The 25,722-nt window shown below is 41.5% G+C and overlaps 1 protein-coding gene across 6 annotated transcripts in view; it reads left to right on the top strand.

The window, feature by feature from the left end:
* Positions 1-25,722, top strand: part of SEMA6A (semaphorin 6A) — a 126,803-nt gene that overhangs the window by 93,303 nt on the left and 7,778 nt on the right. For 4 of the 6 annotated variants that reach the window (XM_038551858.1, XM_038551860.1, XM_038551859.1 and 1 more), the window contains exons 15-19: positions 23-103; positions 2,495-2,553; positions 5,166-5,186; positions 5,325-5,375; positions 10,507-10,671. In XM_038551858.1, the coding sequence (XP_038407786.1) occupies positions 23-103; positions 2,495-2,553; positions 5,166-5,186; positions 5,325-5,375; positions 10,507-10,671 (377 nt within the window). The remainder of the gene's footprint in view (positions 1-22; positions 104-2,494; positions 2,554-5,165; positions 5,187-5,324; positions 5,376-10,506; positions 10,672-25,722) is intronic. The other 2 variants (XM_038551862.1, XM_038551863.1) reach the window with 2 other exon arrangements.

The following is a 25,722-nucleotide window of genomic DNA, read 5'->3' as shown; positions in this document are numbered from 1 at the left end:
CACTGTCATGTTCTTCCTGCAGAACCTGTATCGCCTCCAGAGACCCATACTGTGGGTGGGTAAAGGAAGCAGGTTCCTGTGCCCATCTGTCACCCAGCAGCAGGTAAGGAGCCTGAGGTGTGTAAGTGTAAAGTGGCCTTTGGCTGCTATGCATCCTAGACGTATTTAACTGTGCTCTCATACACCACTGCCACCGAGCCTTCTGTGCACAAACCTCATCAATGGAGCTGCCAGCCATTCTCCTTCCTTTTCCCATTTCATAGAACACCCCGACATCGCATGTGGCAGATTTCCAATTGATTAATCATCCATCCCCAGACTGATTAAAAACACAGAGCAAAGAAACACAGTGGGCTTCTAAGTATTCCCTGGAGAGAGGGACAAGAAGGTGCACGCCTTGATCACTACAGTGTAAGAACAGCCGAGAAAAGGGGGCAGTAGGGTACCAATTAGATTAGTGCTGTGGTTAGTCTGGCCATAGCAAAACTGGCTTCTCTAATTGACCATGTAGGGCTGAGGAGAGATCACAGAGTATTTGTTAAGCACTGCATTTGTACTGCAAGTGTGGTGTATGCATCCAATAAACCATTCTCCTGCACTGAAGAACAGTTGACCCTATTACTCATTAGGGAGTCAATCAATTCATGGCAGTTCTCCAGCAGATCATAGCTGATCAGATCAGTCTATCATGCCCATGATTTTGGTGCTAAAAATTGTTACCTCAGCTTTTAAATGCTGAGATGACATTAGTTAAAAGGTTCCTTTTCGTTTTTACTTCAGTGGATAGGAAATCCAGTGCACGTCCTTGACAAGCTACGGCAACTCAAGGAAGGTGCCATATGGCAGCACAGTTCCGAGCCATTCCTTCAACATCCCCAGATCCAAGAGGGCAAAGAATTGTCTTGGCATCTCTCTGAGCCTCCTCTCCTATTATAGAATAGCTAGACAGGCAGGAGGGCAAATCTGATGACCACCACATGCATAATTTGAGGGAAAAGTATTCCCACAGACATAGCTCATGACAACTCTAAAGTCTCACCTGGAAATCTGACTAATGCAAAGGGTTGACTCACTATATATTATTATATCAGCTTTACAAGTAGCAATGTTGACATACTAGTGTTAGAGCTTTGCATCTTTTCATGAGAACCCTTGAAGCGAAGGAGTGAGGATCACATACCTCATTGACGGAAGCTAAGAAATGACCTGTCTCCTTTCTATAGTCAAGGTGTGACCGAAGGTAATAAGACTGACTTTTAAAAATCATTTTTAAGTCAGGGTGCCTGTTCAGCTCAGTTGGTTTAGTGTCTGCCTTCAGCTCAGGTCATGATCTCAGGGCCCTGGGATCGAGCCCCACATCGGGTTCCAGGAATCTGCTTCTCCCTCTCCCTCTGTACCCCCTACTTGTGATTTCTCTGTAATGCATAAATAAAAAATAAATGACTTTTAAGTCAACATGTGAACTCCAGAATTGTTTTCTTAAGGATCCACATATATATTTCATTGCTCCAAACATGCGGCCCTCTCCTTGGAAAATTGCCTTCTGGGCCTGATGGAGGGTGGCTTTTACTACCACTGAAAGCCTTTATCCTTTTTATATAAATTTGATTTTTAACAGAAACAACACTGGAAAACAAACGTGGTGAATTATTAGATCAAGGTGTAACTTTCCAGATAGTTTTCCTAAATGGTCCATAAAATAAAATCTAAAGGCAATTGCAAAATAAAGTTTTAATGATCCTGTGAGAAATAGCATGAAGCTCCCCCCAAAAAGGACAGTCCTCTGAATGATTCCAATGCGTTTATTTTAAAAATCAACGTAGGTATATTAAGATTGGTCTTGTTAAACAGCCTGTACAGCCCAATGGTAGACTTGAAAGAAAAGTTAGCATGTAGAGCAGGAGGGCAGTGTGGCAGTCACAGGGCCACAGAGTCTCAGGTGGTCTCAGCACAATGCACCACCACGTCCGAGCCCCTCGAGCATGCTACATGCCCACCAGCCATTTGTTCCTTTGAACACTTTGTTATACAGGTTATTTCTAAGCAAAAAAACAAATCAACGTCTGGGAAGGCAGTTCTGGGAGTCAAAGGAAAAGTAGAGAGGAAGAGACTTTTTTAAAAAAAATATAGACTTCTATATCAACTTATAAAGAGTTAGGCTAACATCCAAACTTTTTAAATGTTTAAATGTTTGAGCATTTCTTATGCTCAAAGAATCCGTAAAAGAAAGATATAAATAATCCGCAAACTAATTAGCTCCCTGAATAATATCGGAATTAACTGCTTAAACCATGGCTTCTCTTCGGAGAAGCACATAAGACTCATTTCTCTAAACTTATGAGAGAAATTTTCCAGCTGTTATCTACTTTTTCTTGCACCTGCCATTTAGTTTATCAAACTGTGTTCATTTCTTTAGTTAAACTTCAGACTCATTCTGGAGTAATGACTTGTGTTATTGAATTTGTTTCTTCCCCCTGCCTTTTTTTTTTTTAAGATTGACATTTGAACAGGACATAGAACGTGGCAATACAGATGGCCTGGGAGACTGTCACAGTAAGTAAAGCTTTGTATCCATGCTCATCTTTGTGCAAGGATCTTTTTATCGGATGGCCTAGAAACATTACCTCACATGTGGAACTAGGTGCAGCTGGCATTAAGACAGGCAGAAGTAACAGAAATCATCTTCTAAATATCAAATAAAGAAAACTGTGTTTGAAAGCCAGTGTCATCAGTGCTGTTGCTATAAATGCTGGCACCTATTTCCTTGTTACAATGCCATGGAACCAATTCACTCTTAGAGGATATTAATTATAGCAGAGCAGTACGTTAGATCAGCATTTCCATTAAAAAACTGGTTTTGTTGTTTTAAAAAAATGTGTTATTACACCATAATTTTTAGCCAAATAATAAGAAGATTGATTGCTGTACTCTAGCTTTTTAATTGAATGGGAGTGTTTTGTTCTTCTTGAACATATCGACTAATAAAAGTAATTATTTTTAATTAGATTTATGTCTATTACCATTTGCCGTAGAAAAAGATTTCAGGAAGAACCCACTAAGTACAAGATGACTCAAAATAACCCTTTTTATAGAAATTAACCTATTATGCTTGCTTCGGAGTTCATTTCAAAAGTTATTAAATGGTAACATTTTAGTTCTAACTTCATATAAAAGATCCTGGTCAGACATTTGTCCAGTTGTCCTATGATCTGATTAACATGGATATTCTCCTTAAAATGTTTATTAATGCCAATTTAGAGAATAATGCCATTCTTTTGGAAAATATGTAGTTTGAAGTGTTTTAAGCATTACATATGATGAATTCCAGGAAGCTTAGACTCAAAAAGGCACGCAAAAAATAGCTCCTAAGGGACTGGAACAGCATTACTCTGATATCTAATTCCATAATGAAAATCATGGATTCGGGAAGCCTGGGTGGCTCAGCGGTTTAGTGCCGCCTTCAGCCCAGGGCCTGATCCTGGAGACCCAGGATCGAGTCCCACGTCAGGCTCCCTGCATGGAGCCTGCTTCTCCCTCTGCCTGTGTCTCTGCCTCTCTCGCATACGCTCTGTGTCTCTCATGAATGAATAAATCAATGAATAAATAAATAAATATATTTATCTATCTTAAAAAAAAAAAGAAAATCATGGATTAAACTCTCAATCTTTGCCATGAGTACTGAAATTTCAAACTCTAAGGTACCATTCAATTTCCTACCTTACCTTTTTTTGGAGATCAAATATAATCAGATAAAGAGGGCAACAGGTAGCCTCATCTCGTAATTCTTCGCTTTCTTTTTTTGTTTGCAAATATTACATATTGGCAAAAGCTTATTAGGGCTTCAAACACCTAATGTATGAGTTAAGAAATCCACAGAGGAGATGGTGTCATCACCAAAAGACCTGTGTTCCTTGTGTGCAGTGAAACAGTTTGATGTTTGATCAGTGGATCTTAAATCATGTTAATCATGTTGGTGCCTTATGGCTCCATTTTCAGAGAAACAAGTTCTGGTTTGTGTGTGCAAACTTAATTAGCTGACTTCAATGAATAATATTCTTCCTATTTTAATGATTTGGAAGCCTGGGCATCTGTAGAAAATAGGGGTGTCAATTGGGACCGAGTAACTAAACACATGAAAAATGTGAAAATGGTTGTTCCCGTCTCTATCACATGTCCACGACACCAGTGGCATCACACTACATGTGTTTTTGGGCAAAGGAACATAGGAAAGCCTCCATATCTAACACAGGCCCCAAGCCAGTGAATTACTCTTCAATCTCAGGGGTCAAGTCTTAGTGCTTTCATGTGTTACCTAACCTTGAACTCCACCCCTGGTGAAGCACTAAGGGCCTGGCTTAGGGCAGGAGGGTACAACTGACCCTCTGTTGCCTTTCCTAGTGGCTTTTCTGCTCTCTGTGCTCTCACTGGAGCATGACCTATTTCTGTTAGACATACCTATTCACATAAAAGCATTCAGAGGATTTAGAGAGTTGGTGCACAGTGACTTTTGCACAGGATTTTAAGGGAAAATGAGGAAATAGGCAAGAGTCTGTGTCAAGAGACTGAGGAGCAAGCTGAATGAACCAGTGATCTGACCCAGACTCACTGTACACACACATACACACACACATGTGTATGTGTGTGTGTGTTGCCTAAATTTGTGTGTGATTGTTTTTATTTTGGTTTTTAATTTCCTAACTAAAACTTCTGCTGAGTTCAGAACACTGTGATACCAGACCGTTCCCCACAGGATGGTTGAGAGGATGAAGTAAAAGAGAATGTAAAGAAAAGTGTTTTGTAAGTGTGGTCCAGGTGTCACTTATTTTACCCATATATACATCCCTCTAGAGAGTAAAGCCTAAATTCCCAGAGTCACATATAATTGCAGTTCCCATCCCTTCTACTACCTCTTGCCTTTTCTCTGAATCTTGGCGACAAAAACAGTGACTTTGAGGAAACTTCACTCAGGGAAGAGATAGGAGGGTGTGAAATCGGACCCAATATAAAGCATCTTGTGTTACAAGCAGAAATTAAAAAGCACTTACTTAGTACCGGGGATCATATGTTAGCATAATTCTGTATTAGCTCATTCCTACTTATTATGTAAGTCACACTAAGCAGAGTGTTCAACATTAAGTAACCTTCTCCTCCCTTTTGTCTTCCAGATTCCTTCGTGGCTCTGAATGGTAAGGAAGAAATTACTCATAATTTAAAATCGATGGAAATCTATGTGGGAAACCCTGTTTCACTAATCCTCTTGAGTATTTTCAAACCTTAGGTTTCTTTTTTAATTAATTTTTTTATCCTCATTATTTTTTTTATAGACATTTCAACTCCTCTTCCAGATCATGAAATGTCTTACAACACAGTATATGGTCAGTTTGCGGATTTTTTTTTCTTTTTTTCTTTTTTTTTTTTTTTTTTGGTATTTTCAAGCCACTCATCCTGTGGTAGTTTATAGTTTTCATCCCTAAACATCATGGACCAGATTCCTTGTTACTTCAGGGTACCAATTCACTAAAATTATTTATCAGTTTCATGATGCTTCAAAAATTACTGCCTGTGAGAAATAATTGACATATGAGGCTGGTTCCTACATTTTTAATCCACATAACATGAAATTCGCCAACCTTAGGGAATTTAGTGAATATATTTAATGAGTTCTTGAGAGAGAAGAAATCGCTCTTGGACATAAGTATATCCAAGATAAAAGAATAGTGCTTAGAAGTAGTAGACCATAGCTCTTAACTGATACAGTACCATTCCCTAAAACGCTGACTTTCAGGGCAATGCCCTCTGCAGGGGAAAAAAATCTATACAGCATGCAGATACCAGTTCTCTTGAGGCAAACCCTTCCAACATCACATGAAAATTAGCCATCGAAATTTAAGTTCACAAAGAGTATGAATATTTAGACATATTTGCAGTGAGAGTTCTTCAGAATGTATACAAGGAAGTGTGACGCAGTGGAGATGATGTGCAAACAGGATTTATCCCATTGTTCCTGCCCTGAAATACAGGCACTACATTAAACAAAGCCATAAAGTCCATAAACAGAATATTCTGAGCCCTTGATAAGAAAAGTTGAAATGTAGTTGATTTCAAGTGTTCCATTGCTGTTTCTCAGAGTTTCCCTAAATGTTTATAGGGTAAACTATTCATGTGTTATTTTTTAAATATGAAAAACACGTGTGATGGTAGATTTAAGTTTTGTTTTGGAATGAGGACTAAGAGTTTCACTGATGCACAAATATTTTATAGCTTTTGTGTTATAAAAATATGTAACAGTGACAATTCCAGGACAGTCTTTAAATGTAGAGAAAGGAAGAGAAAAAAAGGAAAGAAAAGTAAGCAAGGCAAGTTTAGGATTCAAAGAAGTAGTTCAAGGTGGCTGCAAATAAATGTGTTTACTAGCTCTACGGAAACGCTTGCTCCCTGTGTCTAATTTGTAGAAATAAAAAGCCTCTTTGGAAGTCCCAAAGACTATGCGGGCCTGAGTGAGCTGGGCGGATGTAGGAAACAACTTCTGGCTTCTCCTGACTGTGCCCCTGGTGAAGGGCGGCGATGTAGAGCAGATGGGCCCCCGGAATTCATCCACTTTTAGTCTCATCGATGACGCAAGGCAGATGTCATCTAGCTTAGCTCACCCTTCAGAAGGAGAATCCACTTAGCATCTGCTCTCCTCCACTATCATACTTTGCAATCATTTCCTATAATTGAATAATCTTTACCAGAGACTGAGGAATTCAGATCTTAAATCTAATTGAACCTCCCCAGCATTCATCAACTGGACTAAGACCAATTTTAACTCCCAGGTAATTTCTCATATGGAAAGAATAATTAAACGATGGGATGCTTTTTATGAACACAAATCACCTTCCAATCTGTGGATCTCTCCTATTTCCTTTACAAAGGGAAAGGAAATTATTCATTCCTCCATATTAACATTTTAAGGGATAATGCCTGTTTGCCTTCAGCTCTTGATCAGTGGCTTCTGGGATGAAACTGAAGAGGAGTGAAAATTGTCCTTTCAACTAATGATCCTGTCCGTTTTAGGCTAAGTCTGTCCAGTATGAGGTGCTTAGATGATTGATCACCAAAATAAGAAATGGTCCAGACACTACTTACAAAAACATAGGAGACTTTCTTTTCACAAACTAGTCCAAGAGATGCTTATTTTGGAGTTAAAAAACCTAGAATAGACTTATTTCACTCAGCAGATATGTGTTGAGTGCCTACTAGGATACGGGGATTTGGACTACGCACATTGTATTTCTACCATCAAAGGAAAGACCAGATTGAGCATGGATATAGACTAGGAAGCCAACCACAAAGTCCAAAACGCACCCACTGTTCCTAGCTGTGTCCTTTGCATGTCCTCCTAAAATGTTCAGTGGCTGAGTGCAAGCTCATAGAGAAAGCCTTAAAACTTGAACTGCCTAACTCAGAAAAAGGAATCATTAAAATAAACCATACACTCTCTCTTCTTGGTGAAAGTAGTAGTTACATCCCAAGAACCCCTTTTTAGTGAATTGGACCCTGTTTCCTCTCTCCCTCCCTCTCTCTGTCTCGTATTGATTTAGTGTTTCTTGTTTTATGTCTAATTGGCTACAATCACTGTTAATAGGTAATAGTGGGTTGAAGGGTCTCTAACCTCTGGAATCACAGACTTGTAGATATAGAGAAACGATATGATGCATATTAAAGTTAACTTCTAAAATCTATTTCTTTGCATATTATAAGAATAGTACATCAGAGGCACCTGGCTGGCTCAGTCAGTACATTGTACGACTCTCAATATCAGGGTCATGAGTTCCAGCCCGACATTGGATGGAAAGATTGATTACTTAAAAAAATAAAAAAAAAGAATACATCATAAGCTCCAGTGATTAAAACATGACCTTTCATAAGTCATTAACAGACAAAATCCTAGGCTCTGAATCTACTGACCTATAATACCATATCCACAAATAAATGCCTATTTTTGCATCATTGCTTTGGTTAGAAGTGATTTGAAGAAGAGAAATGATTTCCTTGTAACATATTTTAAGGTTGGAGAAATAGTAATAATAATATACCTCTTTGAATTCAAACTAAGGACTACTACTTTATGGTGCTCTTACAAAGCGGTTCTAAAACTTTTGAGAATCAAGTATTGCTTTCTCTGTCTGATTCACCAGTGACACGTGTTGCCTATCCTCAAGCATAAGTTTAAAAGAATACAAACCTCATGCTGCTCAATTTTTTCTTTAATTTTGAGTACATCAGATGCATGGTTTCTCTAGATTTACATATAGAAAAAGGGGATGTGGTGGGTATTAGACTAACACTTCAGCAATAGGAAGGAGCTGATTTCTCACATTTGTGTAAAGCATTTTCCTACCTAACTACCATCTGGTCCACATTAATTTCCTCTCATAGCCATAGCTTTCCATTACCAATGAGTTTTCCATGTATTTGCAGCATATGGTCCAGGAAATCTTTTGACGGAGAATGTGCCCCTTAGGCATATATTTCCCCTAGATTATCGTATTAAGAAATGTTCTCCCTAAGCCATACTTAGGGCATTACCATAAAATTGCCCCTTGAACACAGTTAAATTGAAAGTACTCAAAATGCATATCAATTCAGGTAAAAGAAATTCTTGCTACTTGGAGAAAAGAGTTTTGTTTTGTTTTTTCATTCTCCCCTTTCTAACTCCCTACAAAACAATTTCTAATAGTTTGCTTATGCTGGGTGCTGAATTCTCTGTTAGGCTGACCATATATTGCCTAAGAGCAGTGTAGACTTCAGGAGTAGAAAACAGGGGCTATGATTTAGACCTCGATATAAGCAAAAAAGAAGTCAAAAAATTCTGCATTTCCAAGTCCCGCTTAGTTTTCCTACTCCTGTTCTCTTATCAGTATTCTAAGATGAGCTGTGAAACCCAGAAATGAAAGAACAGAAAGTCTAGAATGCAAACGTTCTTTAGTTTTAAATGAACATGTTCTTAACAATTGGATATAAACCCAACTATGTGCAACAAAGCCAATGTTTGAAGCTGAGCGGAGGCCAAACAAACTCTACATAGAAAGAGGTTTCTTAAATGTTACCAAAGTTCTGTGGTGGCATTTATGAGTGATGCTTCCACAGAAATCATTATAATTTAAGTGAGCCACTTGGCTCGTTTGCTTTTTCCCATTGTCTTCTTTACATATGTTATCTGTTATGGGCAGTACTGAAGTCTCCTGGAAACCCAACTTCTTATAGTAACTGTGATAAAGAAGATTGCAGTGCATTGTTCATCATAATCTTTCTGGTCACCAGTATTTTATTTATCACATACATGGTGATCACAGCCCAAGGTTTGAGCCATTTGTGAATCTGTCCTACTTTCTACCAGAGGCGCTGATCACATATTCACAGTAGTTGCCTTGATGTCTTTTCAAACATTGTCCAAGAGGTGGCTATAGGTAAGAGGGTTTAATAGGCCAAAGATTCTACTTGGAAATCAGGGAGAAGTTAAATTTTATTTCTACCAGAGAAAACAGGTAGTGGGGCTTCTTTAACTCACTGTGACAGTTTGCCTCAAAGCACCTGGTGTGACCTGTACTTAACCCTCTGGAATGATGAAAGGAAAGCTCGGGAATGTGTTCTCAGGAAGTATTCGGAGTTTCTACTGTAACTCCCAGCCTGGCCATTCTTTTCTTGTGGTAGGCTGTAGGCCCCTCTGGGTCTCAAAAAGCTATCCCTTTCTAACCTGAATCACATCAGACTGCGTGGCCTCAAGAACAAACTCTCCCAAGAATGAGTCACGAAACCATGAAACTGACTTTGCAGAAGGCACAGCCATGGCAACAAGGGGCAGTTGAGGCTGTCATTCCAGGGAAGCGGTGCTGTGAGTAGCTCCCTTTAGAAAGCAGTCACTTCTTCTAGAAATGGTCAACCTGTGAAGTTGAGTTGAAGCTGAAAACTAGACACCCCATCCATGAGAAAGGCTCCAGGAGAAGGGCTCAGGACAGCTGAGCTGTTGCTACAGGCGAGAAGCTCATCCACTACCATAAACCAGCCCCATCAGTCACAAAGGGTGTCCTCCAGAATGGACACATCTTGCCTTTAGTGGTGCTAGGGGAATGCCAAAGAAGGGACACTACTATTTCTTGAGCATGAGCTGTGTGTCAGACACTGCTGAGTACTTTTCACCATTATGTCACTCTATCCTCTCCACACGGGGAGGTAAGTGACATCACCCCCCATGTTGTGCACAAGGAAATACAAGTCCCAGAGAGATTAAGTGAATCTCCCAGGCTCACCCAGCAAGCAGCAGAGATACGATCTGGCCCTTCATCCTCTACCTGCAGGCGCAGGGAGTCTTCTGCTGAGCCTCAGTACCCAAGCTTGTTATTTCTAGGGCAGTCTCCTTTCAGTCTTACAGCCAGCTTGGGTGTCCACCTCCTGGCCTCCGAGCAAAGGGAATGTGGGGGTCTCCAGCGATGTTTTCCCTAACTGTATTTGTGATGAAAACAGGGCACTCCAGTTCCCTTTTGCCCAGCACCACCACGTCAGATGCGGCGGCTCAAGAGGGGTATGAGTCTAGGGCAGGAATGCTGGACTGGAAGGATCTGCTCGATTCACCTGACAGCACAGACTCTTTGGGGGCGGTGTCTTCCCGTAATCACCAAGACAAGAAGGGTAAGGCCTTGGAAATGCCTCTTCCTCTGGGGGGAGAGGGAGGGGAAAGTGAGGAGGACTGTGTAACTGCTTCCAGCTGAATCGTAGCAGTGTTTAAGGATCCTCCAACACACCCTGATTGAAAGCTTCTCAGAAAAGACTGCCATCCAATCCTCTGTGCGAGGCTGGATCCAAAATTATTCCCCGATCAAGGAGAAACCACACAAAACAAATAACACATCTCTGAGCCTCCTCCATCCAAAAGAGGTGCGGCTTGGCCCAAAGCAGATCCCTCCACTCGTCTGAGCTCACTCTGTGAATCTGGGTCCTCTCTTCCCATTCCGCAGCGGGATGGAACGCAGTGCGCTTGGCATGCACACGTAACCCATGGGAAGGCCCGTTTAATGAGTGAATGGAGCAATCGCAGGGCAGAGTCTTTTCTGGCTGGTGGCGTCCCTCACTCACGCATGGTGCTGAATTTGAATAGAGCCGTGGTCCTGCGATGTACTGTAACTGCCCTTTGAGGACAACAGCTAAAACAAAAAATATGTTATTTAATCAAGCAGAATTGCTATGCATTTAAAACGGAAAGGAAGCTGCGCTCAATGAAAGGGACTCTACTGTGAACTGTCCTAAATTCTCCCCTGCTTTCTTTGCTCAACTAGAGACAGGAAATGTCCTCTCTTTTCTCGCCAGTAGCTGCTTCTGGTAACACATCCTACTTTAGTTGCAGCTGCGACCGAAGAGGCCTTTACTTGTCCAGAAAACAGTCTTGTAAATCAGAGACTGAAAAGCCCAGTTATGTTGAGAGCTGTTTCCCCTCATTCAGAATTGTTTACTTCTATATGTTTTCAAGGGTTTCATCCAAGCAGGGGTGTGAGTCTCGAGGGCAGACCAGCCACAGTGACCCTTGGGGGCCAGTCTCTGGTCGTGGCCCCCACACCCCTCACCCCCCACTCAGGGTTTTCTATATACGTATTTCCATCTTTACTTTGAGAGAATGTTTGCCAGGCAGACGCATGGGCCAGATTTTCACCCTTTTTTGGTGACTCCCCTCCGGAGAGCGCCGTACGCTCTGCTGCTCTGTGCGCCAAGCCACAATGCGAAGTGTCGCCCTTTCAACTTGTCCTTGAGCACGTCCCTCAGAAATCAATTTGATATTCCCTCGTGACTTCTCATTCATATTCCCCACCCTGAATCTTAAGAAGAGTGGCTTTTGTCTCCGCAGCCTCCTGAAGGTGGAGGCACTCCCATTCTTTCCATTCCGAGAAAGCACCAGGCTCATCGGTGTTGGGACAGAACTCTCAGGGCAGGCCACAAGCCCTGCCCCGCATGTGCCATTATTTGTTATGTGTGGCTCCAGACCTCAGATGGGTTGTCTTGGCCGAGTTCTCAAGAAGAGATGGCTCCGTAAAATCCCTCTGTGTTTGCCCACTGTAACCTTCTGAAAAACCAAACAGCTTTTCCAGTAAAGCATTAGCTATGTCAACCAAATCTCTAGCTGTTGGTTACAATCATTTTCTCTTCACTTCACGGAGACGGGTGGCATGAATCTTTTCCAACCGTTAACTCCCCCAAGGGATGGAGGTTATCAAAGAGTCCAATTAACACTTTGACAGATCATTTGAAAATTCAGCATCGTTCATCCTCTTGGGTCTTATTATGAATATTGACAAAGCTGGAAGCAGTCTACAAATTGTCAAACAATGGTGGCAGAGGTGATTGCATGGGTGTTTAACATGATCACTGTTCTTGTGCTATTAACTCCTTGCCTTGCCCTGTCAAATTCGAGTTGGTTTTTGGCGATTGATCGTGTATTTGATGGGGCAATGACAATGGGTTGTTATGCCAAAAATTTTTCAAAAAAAAAAAAAATGTAGCTTGATGTTCCTGTTACCATGATTTTTATGATTTTAATTTCCATTTTGCTTTGAATTGTTTTTCTGTTTACTGTTCATGATTTATTTTCAACTTCTGTTCTGTTTTGCTAAGCGCTGTGTGGTATGACTTGGTGATGGCGTTATTCTGTTGGAAAAGTCTTGTTTCTTTTCTGACTCATTACGATGTCCCCTAACTTAGCCCGATCTGTGATCTCCTCGCTTCTTTTCATTTCCTGATGTGGGTGCCTTAATGATGTCACATCCGTGCGTACAGCATCTCCCGGGATGTGAGAGTTTCGTGGGTTTTGCAAGGGCCTCTGGCGGGTGCTCTTTTCACTGGGTCGATTGTCTCATGGGAATGTGACATTTGTGTGCCCCGGCTTTAGGAGCTAAATATACTCTGGAATTGTTTCTAAAATATCACACATTTCCCCACTAAGCAGAAAATGTGTCCCGCTCACCAGCTAGCTGAGGAGGAGTCAAGTGCCCCATGCCTTTTGTATTTTGGCTGCAGAATAAAAGGCCAGTGAGCCAAGGAGCCCACAGCTCTGCCCTGCAGATTGGCAGGACACCACTGGGCTGACCCTACTTTTTTCCCACCACAGCCTCCAAACAGCCCTGCATTTCCAGAGTATGTTTGCTTGCCTTTTTCTTTCTTTTCCTCGCTGTGTCTTTCGTCTTTATTTAATCCTGTGCGTCCCTCATATTCTGTCAAAGCACCAATCCTCACCTTGCAATCTAACCCCCTTCTGCTACCATTGTTCTCAGCCTCCCCCTTGCAAAATAATAGACCCAAGCCCTCTGCCCTTCTGTGGAATGTTCCAAGGCTCTTTCCTTCTACACTGTGAGTAGCATTCGGACGCTGTGTGTACATATACAGTCATACTAACAAAGCCTGAGAAGGGGCCTGTAAGGCTCACAGAAGCATTATCACCGAAAATGAAGCAATTTTCTCTCTCAGTAACTGGCCTTGCCCTTCATTACCCTACTGGCCTTGTCTAATGTCTCTTGTCCTTGCTGCTTTTCTTTAAAATTGCCTGATATCTTTCAAGCCCTAGATTCATTAGTAAAAACACAGCCAACCGCTCTGTTTTATCTCTGGGTCCCTAGATGTCTGGAGCCTCCAGAGCCAGCCCTTTAATCACCAAGTTGATAAATTGGATGCAGCCCTGGCTACTTCTTTCTTGGTTTTGCCACATTTAAAAATATATATTATTTATTCATCCTATAACTATTGAGGTGGTAATGAGTAGTTACAAAGAGGCTCTAATTACATATGAATAAGAAAGAAAATCCACTTTATTTTTAGATCTGGCTTGTCTCCCCCCACCTCCCTTCCCACAGCAAAAGAAATAAGAGCTTTCTTTTTTAGCTTAAGCAATACTGAAAATTAATAGCCACTCCTGTGCCTCTTGTTTCTGACCAAAAGTAATAATACCATAAAACCTGATTTCCAAGAAGACTGCAAGATATGTGAGGAAATTAGCCATGTACTGATCTGCCAAGAGAGCTGTGTAGCATAAATATAAAATGTAAATGCTGACCGCTGCTGTTAGGACACAAGAATAAATCAGAACACAAGAAAATCCCCTACTTCAGACTTTATAGAGTCCTTGCGAGCTGTCAGAAAACAGATAAAATAGTCAATATATACAAAGATGTTCTCATTTGATTGGAAATGCCAGCGTTGTAGTATGCTTATATATTTTGGGAAATCTTTAAAGTAAGATATTATCAATTACATCTAGTCAAGTGGATATACTCATTACAGACAAGAAAAAGATGTAGAAACAGAATTTAAATTAGAGATCAAATGAATAATTTAAACTAAAACATACAGTAAATGTTGAATATATTTTAATCAATGTACAAGCTATTTGTGTAAGCAATTTTTACTTTGGGAAATAATATTGCAGTAAGATTCATAAGGCCTGTAAAGTATGGTGATGAGTATGTTCTCTGTATTTCATAACAATCCTGAACAGAAGTTTCCAGATGATAGAGTTAATCAATGATTCCTCTAACACTATGTAGCCTACAACAGTAGGGCCTCCCTGTAGGACAGGTGGTTCCTTACGTGACAGGATTTAGACAGCAAGGGATATCACGGCCTTCAAGAATACTGAACCCTGTGCTGCAAGGTCAGGGCTTTTTCTTTTTTTTTTTTTTTTTAATTTATTTTTTATTGGTGTTCAATTTACTAACATACAGAATAACACCCAGTGCCCGTCACCCATGGTCAGGGCTTTTTCATTTCTCTTCCAGTCTTCTTGGTTATGTCGAGGGGCAAGTCCCAGTTTGGTGCTTTATGATTAAGAACTCCCTTCACTTGCTATTATCCCACTCTGACAAGAAGAGACAGGCTTCAGACTGGGGGCTTTGCCATATAGCTGGAACTAGGTGGACATTAATGCTGTTTGCTTTCAGTTATTTTTTTATGGTTACCTTTTTCCCCCATTGATGATAGTGACATAAGGTTTCTACTTGAAATTCATTTTAAAGGTAACTTAAATAAAATACTAAGTAAATGCAAATGCAGGAAGTGTTACAAGGGTATAAAATTATTAGGTAAGATGCCTTGGTATCACTAAAACTGTGGTATTGGCAGCTGAATGACCAAAGTTTGGGTTACTTTGGCTTAGAGCAATTATAGGAGTCCAATGAGGATTAAACTACTACCAAAACATCGCTTCTGGCATTTGGAAGAACAAGATTCATAACTGCCACGCTCCTGTTGGCTGGGCTCTGAGGGTTGCAATGAGATGATCTAGTGCTCTTCTGATATCTCCTCCCACTGGTGAGCTTTGTGACTGGGGATGAGAAGTTTGATCAAGTGGGAGTTTAGAGAAAAATGGATTTAGACTAGAGGGAAACTACTCATTCTAGTCTTGTTAAGCATCTGGTGAGGTTTTTCTCCAGACCAGCAGTGAGGACCCAAGTATACCTGTAGCCCTATTATTTCCCAGCCTGTGGCCTAGGCAGGTGTTCCATCAGCACTCCTGCTGCCTGTCTACTTTTCCGTTTCCGAACGGACTCGTGATAACAGTGTGTTCCTCTGACCTGGCGGTAACCTGCACTTGACCCTTTTTGCCCTTTGCTCTCATTCAAACTCTACCTATTTTGAGTCTCAAACCCTTAGAACCAGGCTTAACTCATTAACAAGCTGAGAAACCCAATTTTAGGTGAGCACCGTAGATCAGGGAGCCTGGCTCCGATTGCTCTAGCATTTTTAACAGCCTCCAATGCTTAAAATCTAATGGATTGGCGATTTTTAAAGTGCCCCGATTCTCTCAATGGGTCAAGTTATTTTGTGGCTCCTATCAAGTTTTTATGTAGGTGATCCTACATACCGAGAAAATTATTAGTGATGACCATAGTAAAGAGAGTAAAACAAGCTTCTCTTCTTTTCCTGACTCCTAAACTTGGGCCAGATTTTCTCTGCCATTTCCTCAGTAACATTACCATAACAAAAATGTTTTCTGAGGCCTCTCAAGCAAAATTTATCACTGGCTCCACAGCACAGTACTGGATGCCAATAAGAAGTTAGAGGCTACACTAGAGATAGACGCGGTTCCTATCCAAGAAATAGCAAACCGCCAGACAGACGAAGCACACGTAGACAAGAAAGTGCAGCAGAAAGCCTCTCTGACCACCACTGCCTGTATGAACAAGGCAAAAGTGCTCATCACAGACTTGAGCAAAGGGCATTAGACAACTGAAGGCAGTTTGGCTGATGTCAAGGACACAGCCCTTGGAAGAGGGTTTCTCAGCCCTTCCTTTCAGCTCCAGTGCAGCAGTGGTCATATGCCACTGGACAGCGGGGAGGTGGGAGGAGGTATGTTCGGTGTGGGATTCATAGTTTAAGATTTTGTGGAGGTGCTGCCAAACTCAGGCTTATTTTTAACAGCCTTAACTTTGTTTCAAAAAGACTGAAGCTCTTGATAATTTGCATAGTGTTTATTAGTAAAACCTATAGCATCAGCCATTTTTAAATGTGCCGGTAGGGCAGTCTTGGAGAATTCAGAGAAGAGAGTTTGGTTTGATGGGGAGGACTACCAGGGAGCAGGACAGGAGGCTTCTCCTTCCACCCCACAATCCACATCTGAGTGGACCAGGTAGGACTGGGCATGCACAGAGCCCAAGAACACTAAAAGATGGGGATTGACTGCTATTGCTCCAACAAGCATCCTGAATTAAAATTCACTTATTTCTGTCTTGAGCATTGGAGGAAAGCTATCCTTCAAAGTCCATAAAAAGTATCTATGTTGCTACTGCTGCTGCTAATCAAATACAAGATACAATTCTTGAAATGTAGTCCATTGGTATTTTAATTTGTAAATAATGCTATACTGGCCCCATAAAGGTTTCAGATCATTTTTATTACTCTCTGTTAAGCTATTTTAATCTCCAAAGTGTATATGGGTTCAAAGAATATTTGTAGGAATCATTCAAAACACATTATTTAGGGGTAGCAGAGTAAGATTACTAAATAAAATACAGAATTCCTAGTTAAAATTGATTTTCAGACAAGCTATGAATAATTTCTAGGGTAAGTATGTCCTACAGGTTGCATGAGACATACTTATACCAAAGCATTATTATCCCATTGAAGTTGAAATTTAACCAGATATTCTGTATACTTGCTACCTGGCAATCCTACTGGAAAAGACTGCTGTTAATTTATTCAATGAGTACATAAAATCTAATCTCTAGGCTACATCTTCCAACTCTTAGAAAACCCTAGAAAAACCCATGTAAGAGGAATTAAAGTAAAAGTTTCATCTGTGAAAAATCTTACCATTTAGAGAATTATCCCTAAAAGTTATACATGCATTTGGAATGTGATAGAGTAATTTAAAAGATTATCCCTGAATGGTGGCTTTCAAATGCCACTTTTTAAAAAATTTATTTATTTTAAAGATAGAGCACGGGCAGAGGGACAAGCAGACTCCCTGTAGAGCACGGAGCCCACAGCAACTTAATCTCACAACCCTGAGGTCATGACCTGAGCCGAAACCAAGAATTGGACACCTAACCGACTGAGCCACCCAGTTGCCACTCAAAAGCCACTTTTAAAAGTGAGAATAGCTCAGAAATCAAATTGTCCCTAAAAAGGGCATGGTTTAAACTATTGGTTCCTTCTAATTGTATTTAACCTCAGGTTTTTATCAACTGTTATGTTACCCTAACATGTTATTTTTTTCTTTATGTGGCTTCCCTTTTTTTCCCATTTCTTATTCCCATGGCTTTGAAGGAGATTAAGTGGAATCCAGAAAGCACTATAAAATCTGTTTAATGATGGTGACAATAACCCTAGCTCAAAGAAAAGCAAAACAGCAGCCTCAATTTCCTTCTTCATGCATTTAACAAACAGCCAAAAGGTGCTATCCGCAGACTGTGTTACAGTGGGTGCTGATCTGAATTCAACCTAAGTTCTCAAATGAAGGAAATCATGGTTTCGTTAGGGGGGTGGGGTACATGCAGGTGACCTCTTGGCTAGCCAGTGGGGCAGAGTCAGTAAGGGAAGTAAAGGAGAGGAGAGTCAGCAGAGGTCTGAGAGAAGAGGAAAGGAGACACAACTCTGATCCGAGCCGGGGGGCAGGGAAGGGTCTTGCAACAGTACTGAAGGGTAAGAGGAAGGAGGACATTGCAAACTAAACAAGCCACAGGATCAGGACGTGGAGCTAGGGAAGTACGGAGTGTGCAGTGACTAAAATAATCCGGTATTTAGGGGGCCAGAATGGGACCTGAGACGGAAAGGGTAGTCTGGAGCCTTACAAGTTATGCTAAGGGACTCGAGCTGTAGCTGTGAGCAGAGGGGATAGGAAGGTGGATGGGTGGGGAAAAGGGACGAAAGGAGAGAAAGACAGATCGAGAGGATGATAGACGTGTAACAAATGGATCATTCAATCATATTAGGTCATTAGCTTACATATATATAGTAAGTTTGGGAAATGGAACTTCACATCTGTTCTGGATCTACTTCTCTGTTTCTACACCTCACCGGCATTTCCCTGGTAGATGCTCCTTGCCAAGCTCTGAGTTCTATCCAAGGTAAAGCTCCAAGCAAACTGAACTCCAAATCTGAGCTTCTCCTGTCTCTAGTTAAAACACTGGGATGCATGGCACAGAGTTTTCATCGAGATCAGATACTGAAATTGGGGAAGACTGAGAAAGAAATAATATATATTTCTAATATATAATATAATCCAGGGTGCCACCATTTAATTTTACTATATTAATATTTCCCTGTCACCTATCAGAAGAGGAATCTATTTGAATAACCGAGGAAAGCAGTATTGTAAGCAGGTCAGGTGCCAGGCTTTCGGACAGATGATGTGCAGGTCTCCATGTGAGCATGCGCTGGGGAGGAGGGGCACGGACGGAGATGCCCATGTGGAAGGCTGTAATTGTTCTTTCAGCAGCATGGGCAGAGATGTAGATTTGATCTAATTAATTTTGTATCCTCCTGACAACTTGCTGAATTTATCTAAGGTCTTGATGAGATTATTGTGGAAAGGGTAGATGGAAAAAAAAAAAAAAGTTAAATGTCAGCCATGTAGGAAGCTGTTTCATCTCCCTGCCTGCCTGAATCTGCACACCAATATTTAAACTTTCTTTTCGAGAAATACCAACTAAAACCTTTTTTTCTTCACCTAACATCCATTTTCTTATAAAAATGAAGGGTTTAAATTAAGATTATGGAGACTTGAACTTTTTCTTCTAAAATTAGCAACTTAAACCTTAAGGTATTTTAAAAATCAAATCGTGTTCTAGAGTGCTTCTTACGTTTAATTCTGTAGCCGCTTTTTCAAGCCACATCACCCTTGACATGAATTCATTTTACCCCCACCCTTTCCCCTCAATCTTTTTTTCCACTCTCTCATATCTTTTGCACAAACACACACACAATGACAAAGTTTTCTGACAGCTTAATGGAACCTTCAAGGGCTACAGGGACCAGGTTAGGCATGATCTTATTAACTGAACATCTGGAGTACTTAAAAATTAGCTCTTTAATTGGTTCGACCGCACAGTGTTCATCTAAAATTTGTTTTGACCTAACAATAAAATTGTAAAGATTCGATTTGTATTTTGGATCATGTGTAATAGTGGAAAAGTAATAGCTTTATCTCAAAACTTTCTTTCTGATAGCTTTATTTCCTGGAGTTAAAAAAAAAAAAAAAAAAAAACAACACCTTGTTATAAGGTTCAATCTGTAAACCTTACTGTTCCTTGGACAAAGTAGCCTAGAAAAGGCCAAAGAGTGGAACTGGGAAATTTCCTGAGGACAGCTTCTCTTTTCTTGACATTATACGTGAGCACGGCCTTGAAAGCTGTTAAGTGTTGCTCAGAATACATAATTCATGTCCTTACCATAAAGAACAAGGGGAAGGAAAAGCTGTATTCACGTGCCAGTCTCAGGAAGCTATAGGCCATGCGAGCAATAGGCCAAGTCCTGTGAAGTGGAGGGGCTGCGCTGCAGGCCTAAAAGGATCTGCACAAACCGCATCAAGTGTACATCTCCCAGCCCCTTCAATCACAGAAAAGCCCTGAAGTAAACCAGTAAAAAGTAAATGGCTATACTCAAATATATCAAGTGCACAGTAGACAGGATCTTAATCGGTGTCAGAAAGCTAATTATGGACCGTGTGAAGGTTTGTCATCTTTAATTAATATTTCGTAAGCTCTTGTAAGCATATAGCCTGGGAACTATATTCGTAAAGAGATTCATTTCTAATGGGATAATAGGAATTTCCCACTCCAATTACTTTTAAATTTCATAATTTTGAAAAGGATGCATCCTTTTTAAATATGTTTCTACAATTACATTTCTTCACTGAAGGCAGAGGCAGTCATGAACTGTACAGAAATAATGGAAGTTCAGTGCAGTCACCACTGACAATGCTTTATTAGGAGGGAAAACGGTGTCAAGAAATTTACAGGGCAGCAACCTGCATTATGCCTAACCTTTTGGACATATAAAGCTTGTCATTTCCAGTCCTACAGCCTCTTGTTATTCATAAATAATAGATAACACTGGACACAATCATCTGACATTTGTTAAGGCAATAAATATACCCTAAGTGCTGATGGGTCTCACACTGCATGATTTAAAAGCACACAGCAGAAATTCAATGTAACTTAAAATGTCTTATATAATTCTATGGATTTGCAGATTCAGTTCCACTCAGCAGATCTGTAAGCACTAAGCCCTGTTCGGTACACTGTTGTGCGAGGTATTTTTATTATGATAGAGCAGGACGTTGATTTGGGAAATGAACTCCAGTCCTTCCTTCCGATGCAGAAATATAAAAGAATCTCGCAGTTTCTTAATCTCTTGTCTGATCAAACAGGAGGAGGAGGAGGAGGAGGAGAAAGAAAGATGCCCTGACCCACCATCAAATGTTGCTTGATGGCCGTGCATTATTTGAGTGGAGTCCATTTCGAAGTGATTTTGACATAACGTGCAGGCCTCTACAGGAGGTTGCTCTAGTTAGCGTGAGCCCCCAAGAGACTTTGCTTCTTCTGTCCCTGGGACCCAGTCCTGACAGGGCTGACCCAATCTAGGACCTCTCTGGGCTCTGTAGTACCAACCACTACCTGAAGGCCCCTGTGACCGGGATGGGGAGCATCAGAAACTCCCTCTCCACCGCCCCATGTCTTCATGCTGGGGCAAATAAAGAGACCACAGGCATTTTTCCAACAGCTTTTGGCTCTAGCAAATTGGGCTGATTCTGTTACAGCAGGGCCACTGTGTTTCAGGCCATATGTCAAAGCTTCTGTCAGGTACCAAGGGAAACTGTCAGGGATTTGTTTGTCTTTCCAATAAAATCACATTAATTTTATATTCTTTGTCAGAATATGGTAACTGCACTAAAGAACTGTGATACCTGAGACCCACTAAATACCCTTACTTTGAACATCAAGGAAGGTTTATTTATATATATTAGAAATCCCTTTGAAAGTCTGGCTGTGCACTGCCTCGATGGTACCTGAGGCTGGACTTTAAAGCTGAACATTTGTTTTCTGGCATGTCATTCATGTCATGTAGGACAGTGTTTCTCAAGTTTTAGTGAAAATAAGAATCATCTGGAGGACTTGTTAAACCACAGATTTCTGAACCTCAACTCCAGAGATCCTGATTCAGAAAGTCTGGGTGGGACCCAAGGATTTATATTCCTAACAAGTTCCAGGTGATGCTGATGCTGAGCAGCAATGAGTTAAGACACAGACTTGCTTCCTCATATTTGTTTTCTCTTTGCTTTGTGGAGGAAAAAAATATCAAAGCACTGCAAATAATTCAAAGAATCACCTGAATTTCACAATATTAGTGAAATTTTAGTGGGAATCCACTTCCGTATTTTGTAGCTTTGATGTCTCGTGAGAGCAAAGCAAGAAGATGGGACTAGGAAGTTGGAAAACAGAAGCACTTTGCCTGGTTTCAGAAACTGCTTAGATTCTGGGTTTCCAGTCTTTTCAGAAAGAAAACCTCAAAAAGAAGGGAAATAAACCACACAAATTCTGCAAAAATTTTGCCCATCTGAAGTTATCATTACCTTTACAAAGACAGTGACAGTCCTAACAAATGCAACCACAGACCAACATCTCAGGGAATGGCTTTGAAAAATGATCTTATGGTGCCCAAGCTAGACCTCCATCCATGCTGTGGGGCCACACTCCCATAGTGCCAAGTGGAAAACCTCAGAAATCTGAGGGCTCCCCCTGGCACAAGGGAAAATTAAGCTGCTTTCCCTCTAAAAAATGTGAAAGAGAATGAATTTCATGCTCGCTCTCCCTTTTCGGCCTGTGATGGCATCCTGACAACAACAACAACAAAAATGCATCAATTTCAAAGGTGACAGAACTGGAAGTGGCTTCACCCACAGACAACCACAGTAAGCACATGAGTTTTAAAATAGCTTCTGAACTGAGGATATTAAACAGCCAGGAAGCTGTCTCTACTTTGGCAAGGTCAGTCATTAACTTGATACATCTTGGGGACCATGGTTCCTCCCAGCACCTAATCTTCAACTTGCCAGGAAAAAAAGGAAAAGGAAAGTTTGAGTTATATACTCTGAGCCCATTTCCATGGCTGCTGGTGTTTCAGTTTATTCTTAAACCATCTGGTTTGCATTATGCCCTAAAACAAGAGAAGGCTCTTTCCTGCCGAGATAACCACAGAGAGTTCCCACTACTCTTTCAGGATGGTCATCTCCATTGGGTGGGGCATGGCTCTGAGGACAAATTGTCTCCAGTTAGGGTTTTTCCCCCCTATTTGTTTTCTTCTCTCTTAATAGGGATTACAGCCGGCCTTGTGTGGTTAGCAGCCACGATGCCTGGCCCATGATTAGTTCATTCATTCATACTGCCTTGCAGGACTGTGAGCCTGGCATTTTGTTGCAATAAGATTTTCAAACAAGAAAAATTGGGTTGTTAGATTCCATTCACCCAAGTTGTTATGAGGATTTCAAGGAAATTGCAGGCTTGTCTTACTATGAAGGAAAATCAAGAGTTTATTTTTAGGGGATCCTACTCCAGGGCTTTTCTTGGTGTTTTGCCATCTTTGTTAGCTCTCAGACCCAACACGAAACCCGCTCTGGCTCGGCCGTGAAGGAAATGTCCATCCTCCTTTTTGCCTTTGCATATTTCTCTAAAGGACACAGAGAGGCTTTGTTGTCTTTGTGGTCACCGGGTCCGCTTTACACAGATGCCTATTAATCACTTCACTATGGAGACAGACACATCCATCATATCACAGCAGCTCCAAAACAGGCAGTCCAGTGAGCAAGGGTGAGAGGGAAAAGTGCGTGCTTAACCATTTCGAGGTCCTGGCTGCCAGGGCCTCATGTACTTAGCAAGGTAACTGGGCGGGCATGGGTTGGGTAGGGGTCTTCCTTGGCATTTTAACAGGTGCAGTTGATTTTATGTGTTTTCACTGGTCTCGTATCATGCTTTGATAGGACAGCCATCTCCCAGTTATTTCTGCAGGATGCAGGGATTAAGTATAGGTGAAAAAAAGTTTTGATTTTAAAAACAGTTACAGTAAATTTAGATGGACTAGCTGTACTTCTGATGCAAAGGTGTTGACTCTCTGAAGCCAGTTGTTTGTCAGTAGCGCATTCAACATCAAGCAGAATAAGCTGAAAGTCCGCTTTCTCAGGCAAGCGACCCTTCAAATTGCAGGTAAATTAACCAAGAACTTTCCTTCCGAAATTGACATGTCTTCTAAATATCTTTTTTAGCCATTCAAGGCTTTCCACAGCCTGTTTCTAAATGGTGTTTAGCTCTTGCTCTTATTTTTCCTCTACAAGTACGCAGGCATTCCCTCTCTACTTATTAAACAGATATATCCTGAGCACCTTCATGCCTGGGATGTTTAGGGAACATCTCTCTCCTAAAATAATCTAGGTGAGAAAAACAAACCTCAAGTAACATAAGAGTAATGATTTTAGGAGAGAGAAGTGCAGACCTCCAGGGCACTCGTAGAAGAGCTAACCTGGTCAGAGGAAGTTGGAAAAGGCTTCCTCGTCCAAGCTAAGGCCAAAAAACAGAGTCAGAAGAATGGGGGGTGGGGGTGGAGGGGTGAGCAGGGATATTCCAGACACAGTGAACAGCCTATGTGAATGCCCAGAAGCAGGGGAGTGTACGGCCAAGTGGCTGGTACCTAGAGCCTGAGAGACTAGACGGGAGTTAGACCATTCCCTGTTAAGAACACAGTTTTCTCGTCCTTTCCCTCCGGGCACTGGTCTTACTGCTCTCTGCTTCCGCTGACAGCCTTCAAAGCCTTAAGGCTTGGCGCAAACGCCACCTCCTAGGCTGCAGTAGAAGCAGTGTCTCCTGAGGCTTCCCCACTCTGGACGTAGTTCACACGCGCGCGGGCCTTCGCCCCTGGGGGTGGCAGGCCGTGTGCCCCCTCCACCTTCGCCTCTCCAACGCCTGGCGCTCAGTGAGTGTTTGGGGAAGGCACCCACAAAGGCTGGAGCGGAAACCCTGTCCTACCACGACGGCGAGAGTGAAGGCACCGAGAACATCACCCCCGAACCCCGAGTTAGGAGATCTTGTCCGAGGTATGCCCGAGGTGTGCTGTCCCAGAGCCCGACGCTGGGCTTCCCTTGCAGGTCTCGGCAGCTGTGGGAATCCAGGAGCAGGGCCACCAGAAGCCATTATTTTTTCTAAATAAAGTACTTGATGTCCGAGGTTTCAAAATGTCTTCACATGGTCATCATAGGAAAATTCACAACTGTGTTGGACTTTTTCTTGCTTTATAGTTTGGAACGATTCTTACTTTAATTACATTCTGCAAGACCTGGAGGGTGGGGCTTCAGCCTCCAAAGAGCTTCGAACTGTCCCTCTGAGCCCTCCCTCTAGCATCCCTTCAGCATCTGAAACTCTCTGGGGGGAGTGAAGATTCTATTCTTTCTCAGTTCTGCCAATTTAAGGCATGATTTCAGAGAAATCTCTAAGCCATTGTGTGCCTTGCTTCCTGCAATAAGAAGGTGGAAAGAATAACCATTTAGCACCTCATGACTGGTGAGAAATAGCTGGTGGTTAATGAATCAATGCAAAGGATGTTTCAGATACTGTTTTCATTATAATGCCCCATTTTCAACCGGTGAGAACAGAAGACAGAAGACCCCGGGGTCGTTAGAGGAAGTCATTTCAGTGCCCCAGGGTAGAGAAGCCAACTCTTACCTATCCCCTATGGGGGGGTGTTGGGGGGAAACCTGGAGAGGGAGTACACCGCCCTACAAAGGCCCCTCCACCTTCTCCAAGGTCTCCATGCAGCATCTGAGGCAAGGACGTTCAACAAGCACCCTTTGCAGAGTTGAATGTGTTTTGAATTATTCAATTCCACTGGACTACCAAGTTGTTACAAATAACCCACCTATGCTCATCATCTCTTTTGGAATTATCCCAGAATGAACTTCTCATTTTTAAAATAGTTTCTCTTACTATTATTTTGAACGTATACAGAGTACCTTTATAGATTTCTTTTGTCTATTGGATGTTCGTATGATTATATTCTGTTCTGTGGAGGGAGATATAATTTGGTTCTGTACCTTCAGAAGGTTATGGTCACTGCAAAATGACCCACCAAGTTTAGAGGCCATTTAAAAGTGTCTCTACAACGTACTGCAAATCCATTTATCCGATAATCATTTATTAAGTGCCCAACTAAGAGCTCTGG

Source organism: Canis lupus, chromosome 11 (genome assembly GCF_011100685.1).
Source record: "Canis lupus familiaris isolate Mischka breed German Shepherd chromosome 11, alternate assembly UU_Cfam_GSD_1.0, whole genome shotgun sequence".
Classification (NCBI taxonomy): domain Eukaryota; kingdom Metazoa; phylum Chordata; class Mammalia; order Carnivora; family Canidae; genus Canis; species Canis lupus.
The sequence above is the reverse complement of the archived record's forward strand: the minus strand, read 5'-3'. Positions and strand labels throughout refer to the sequence as shown.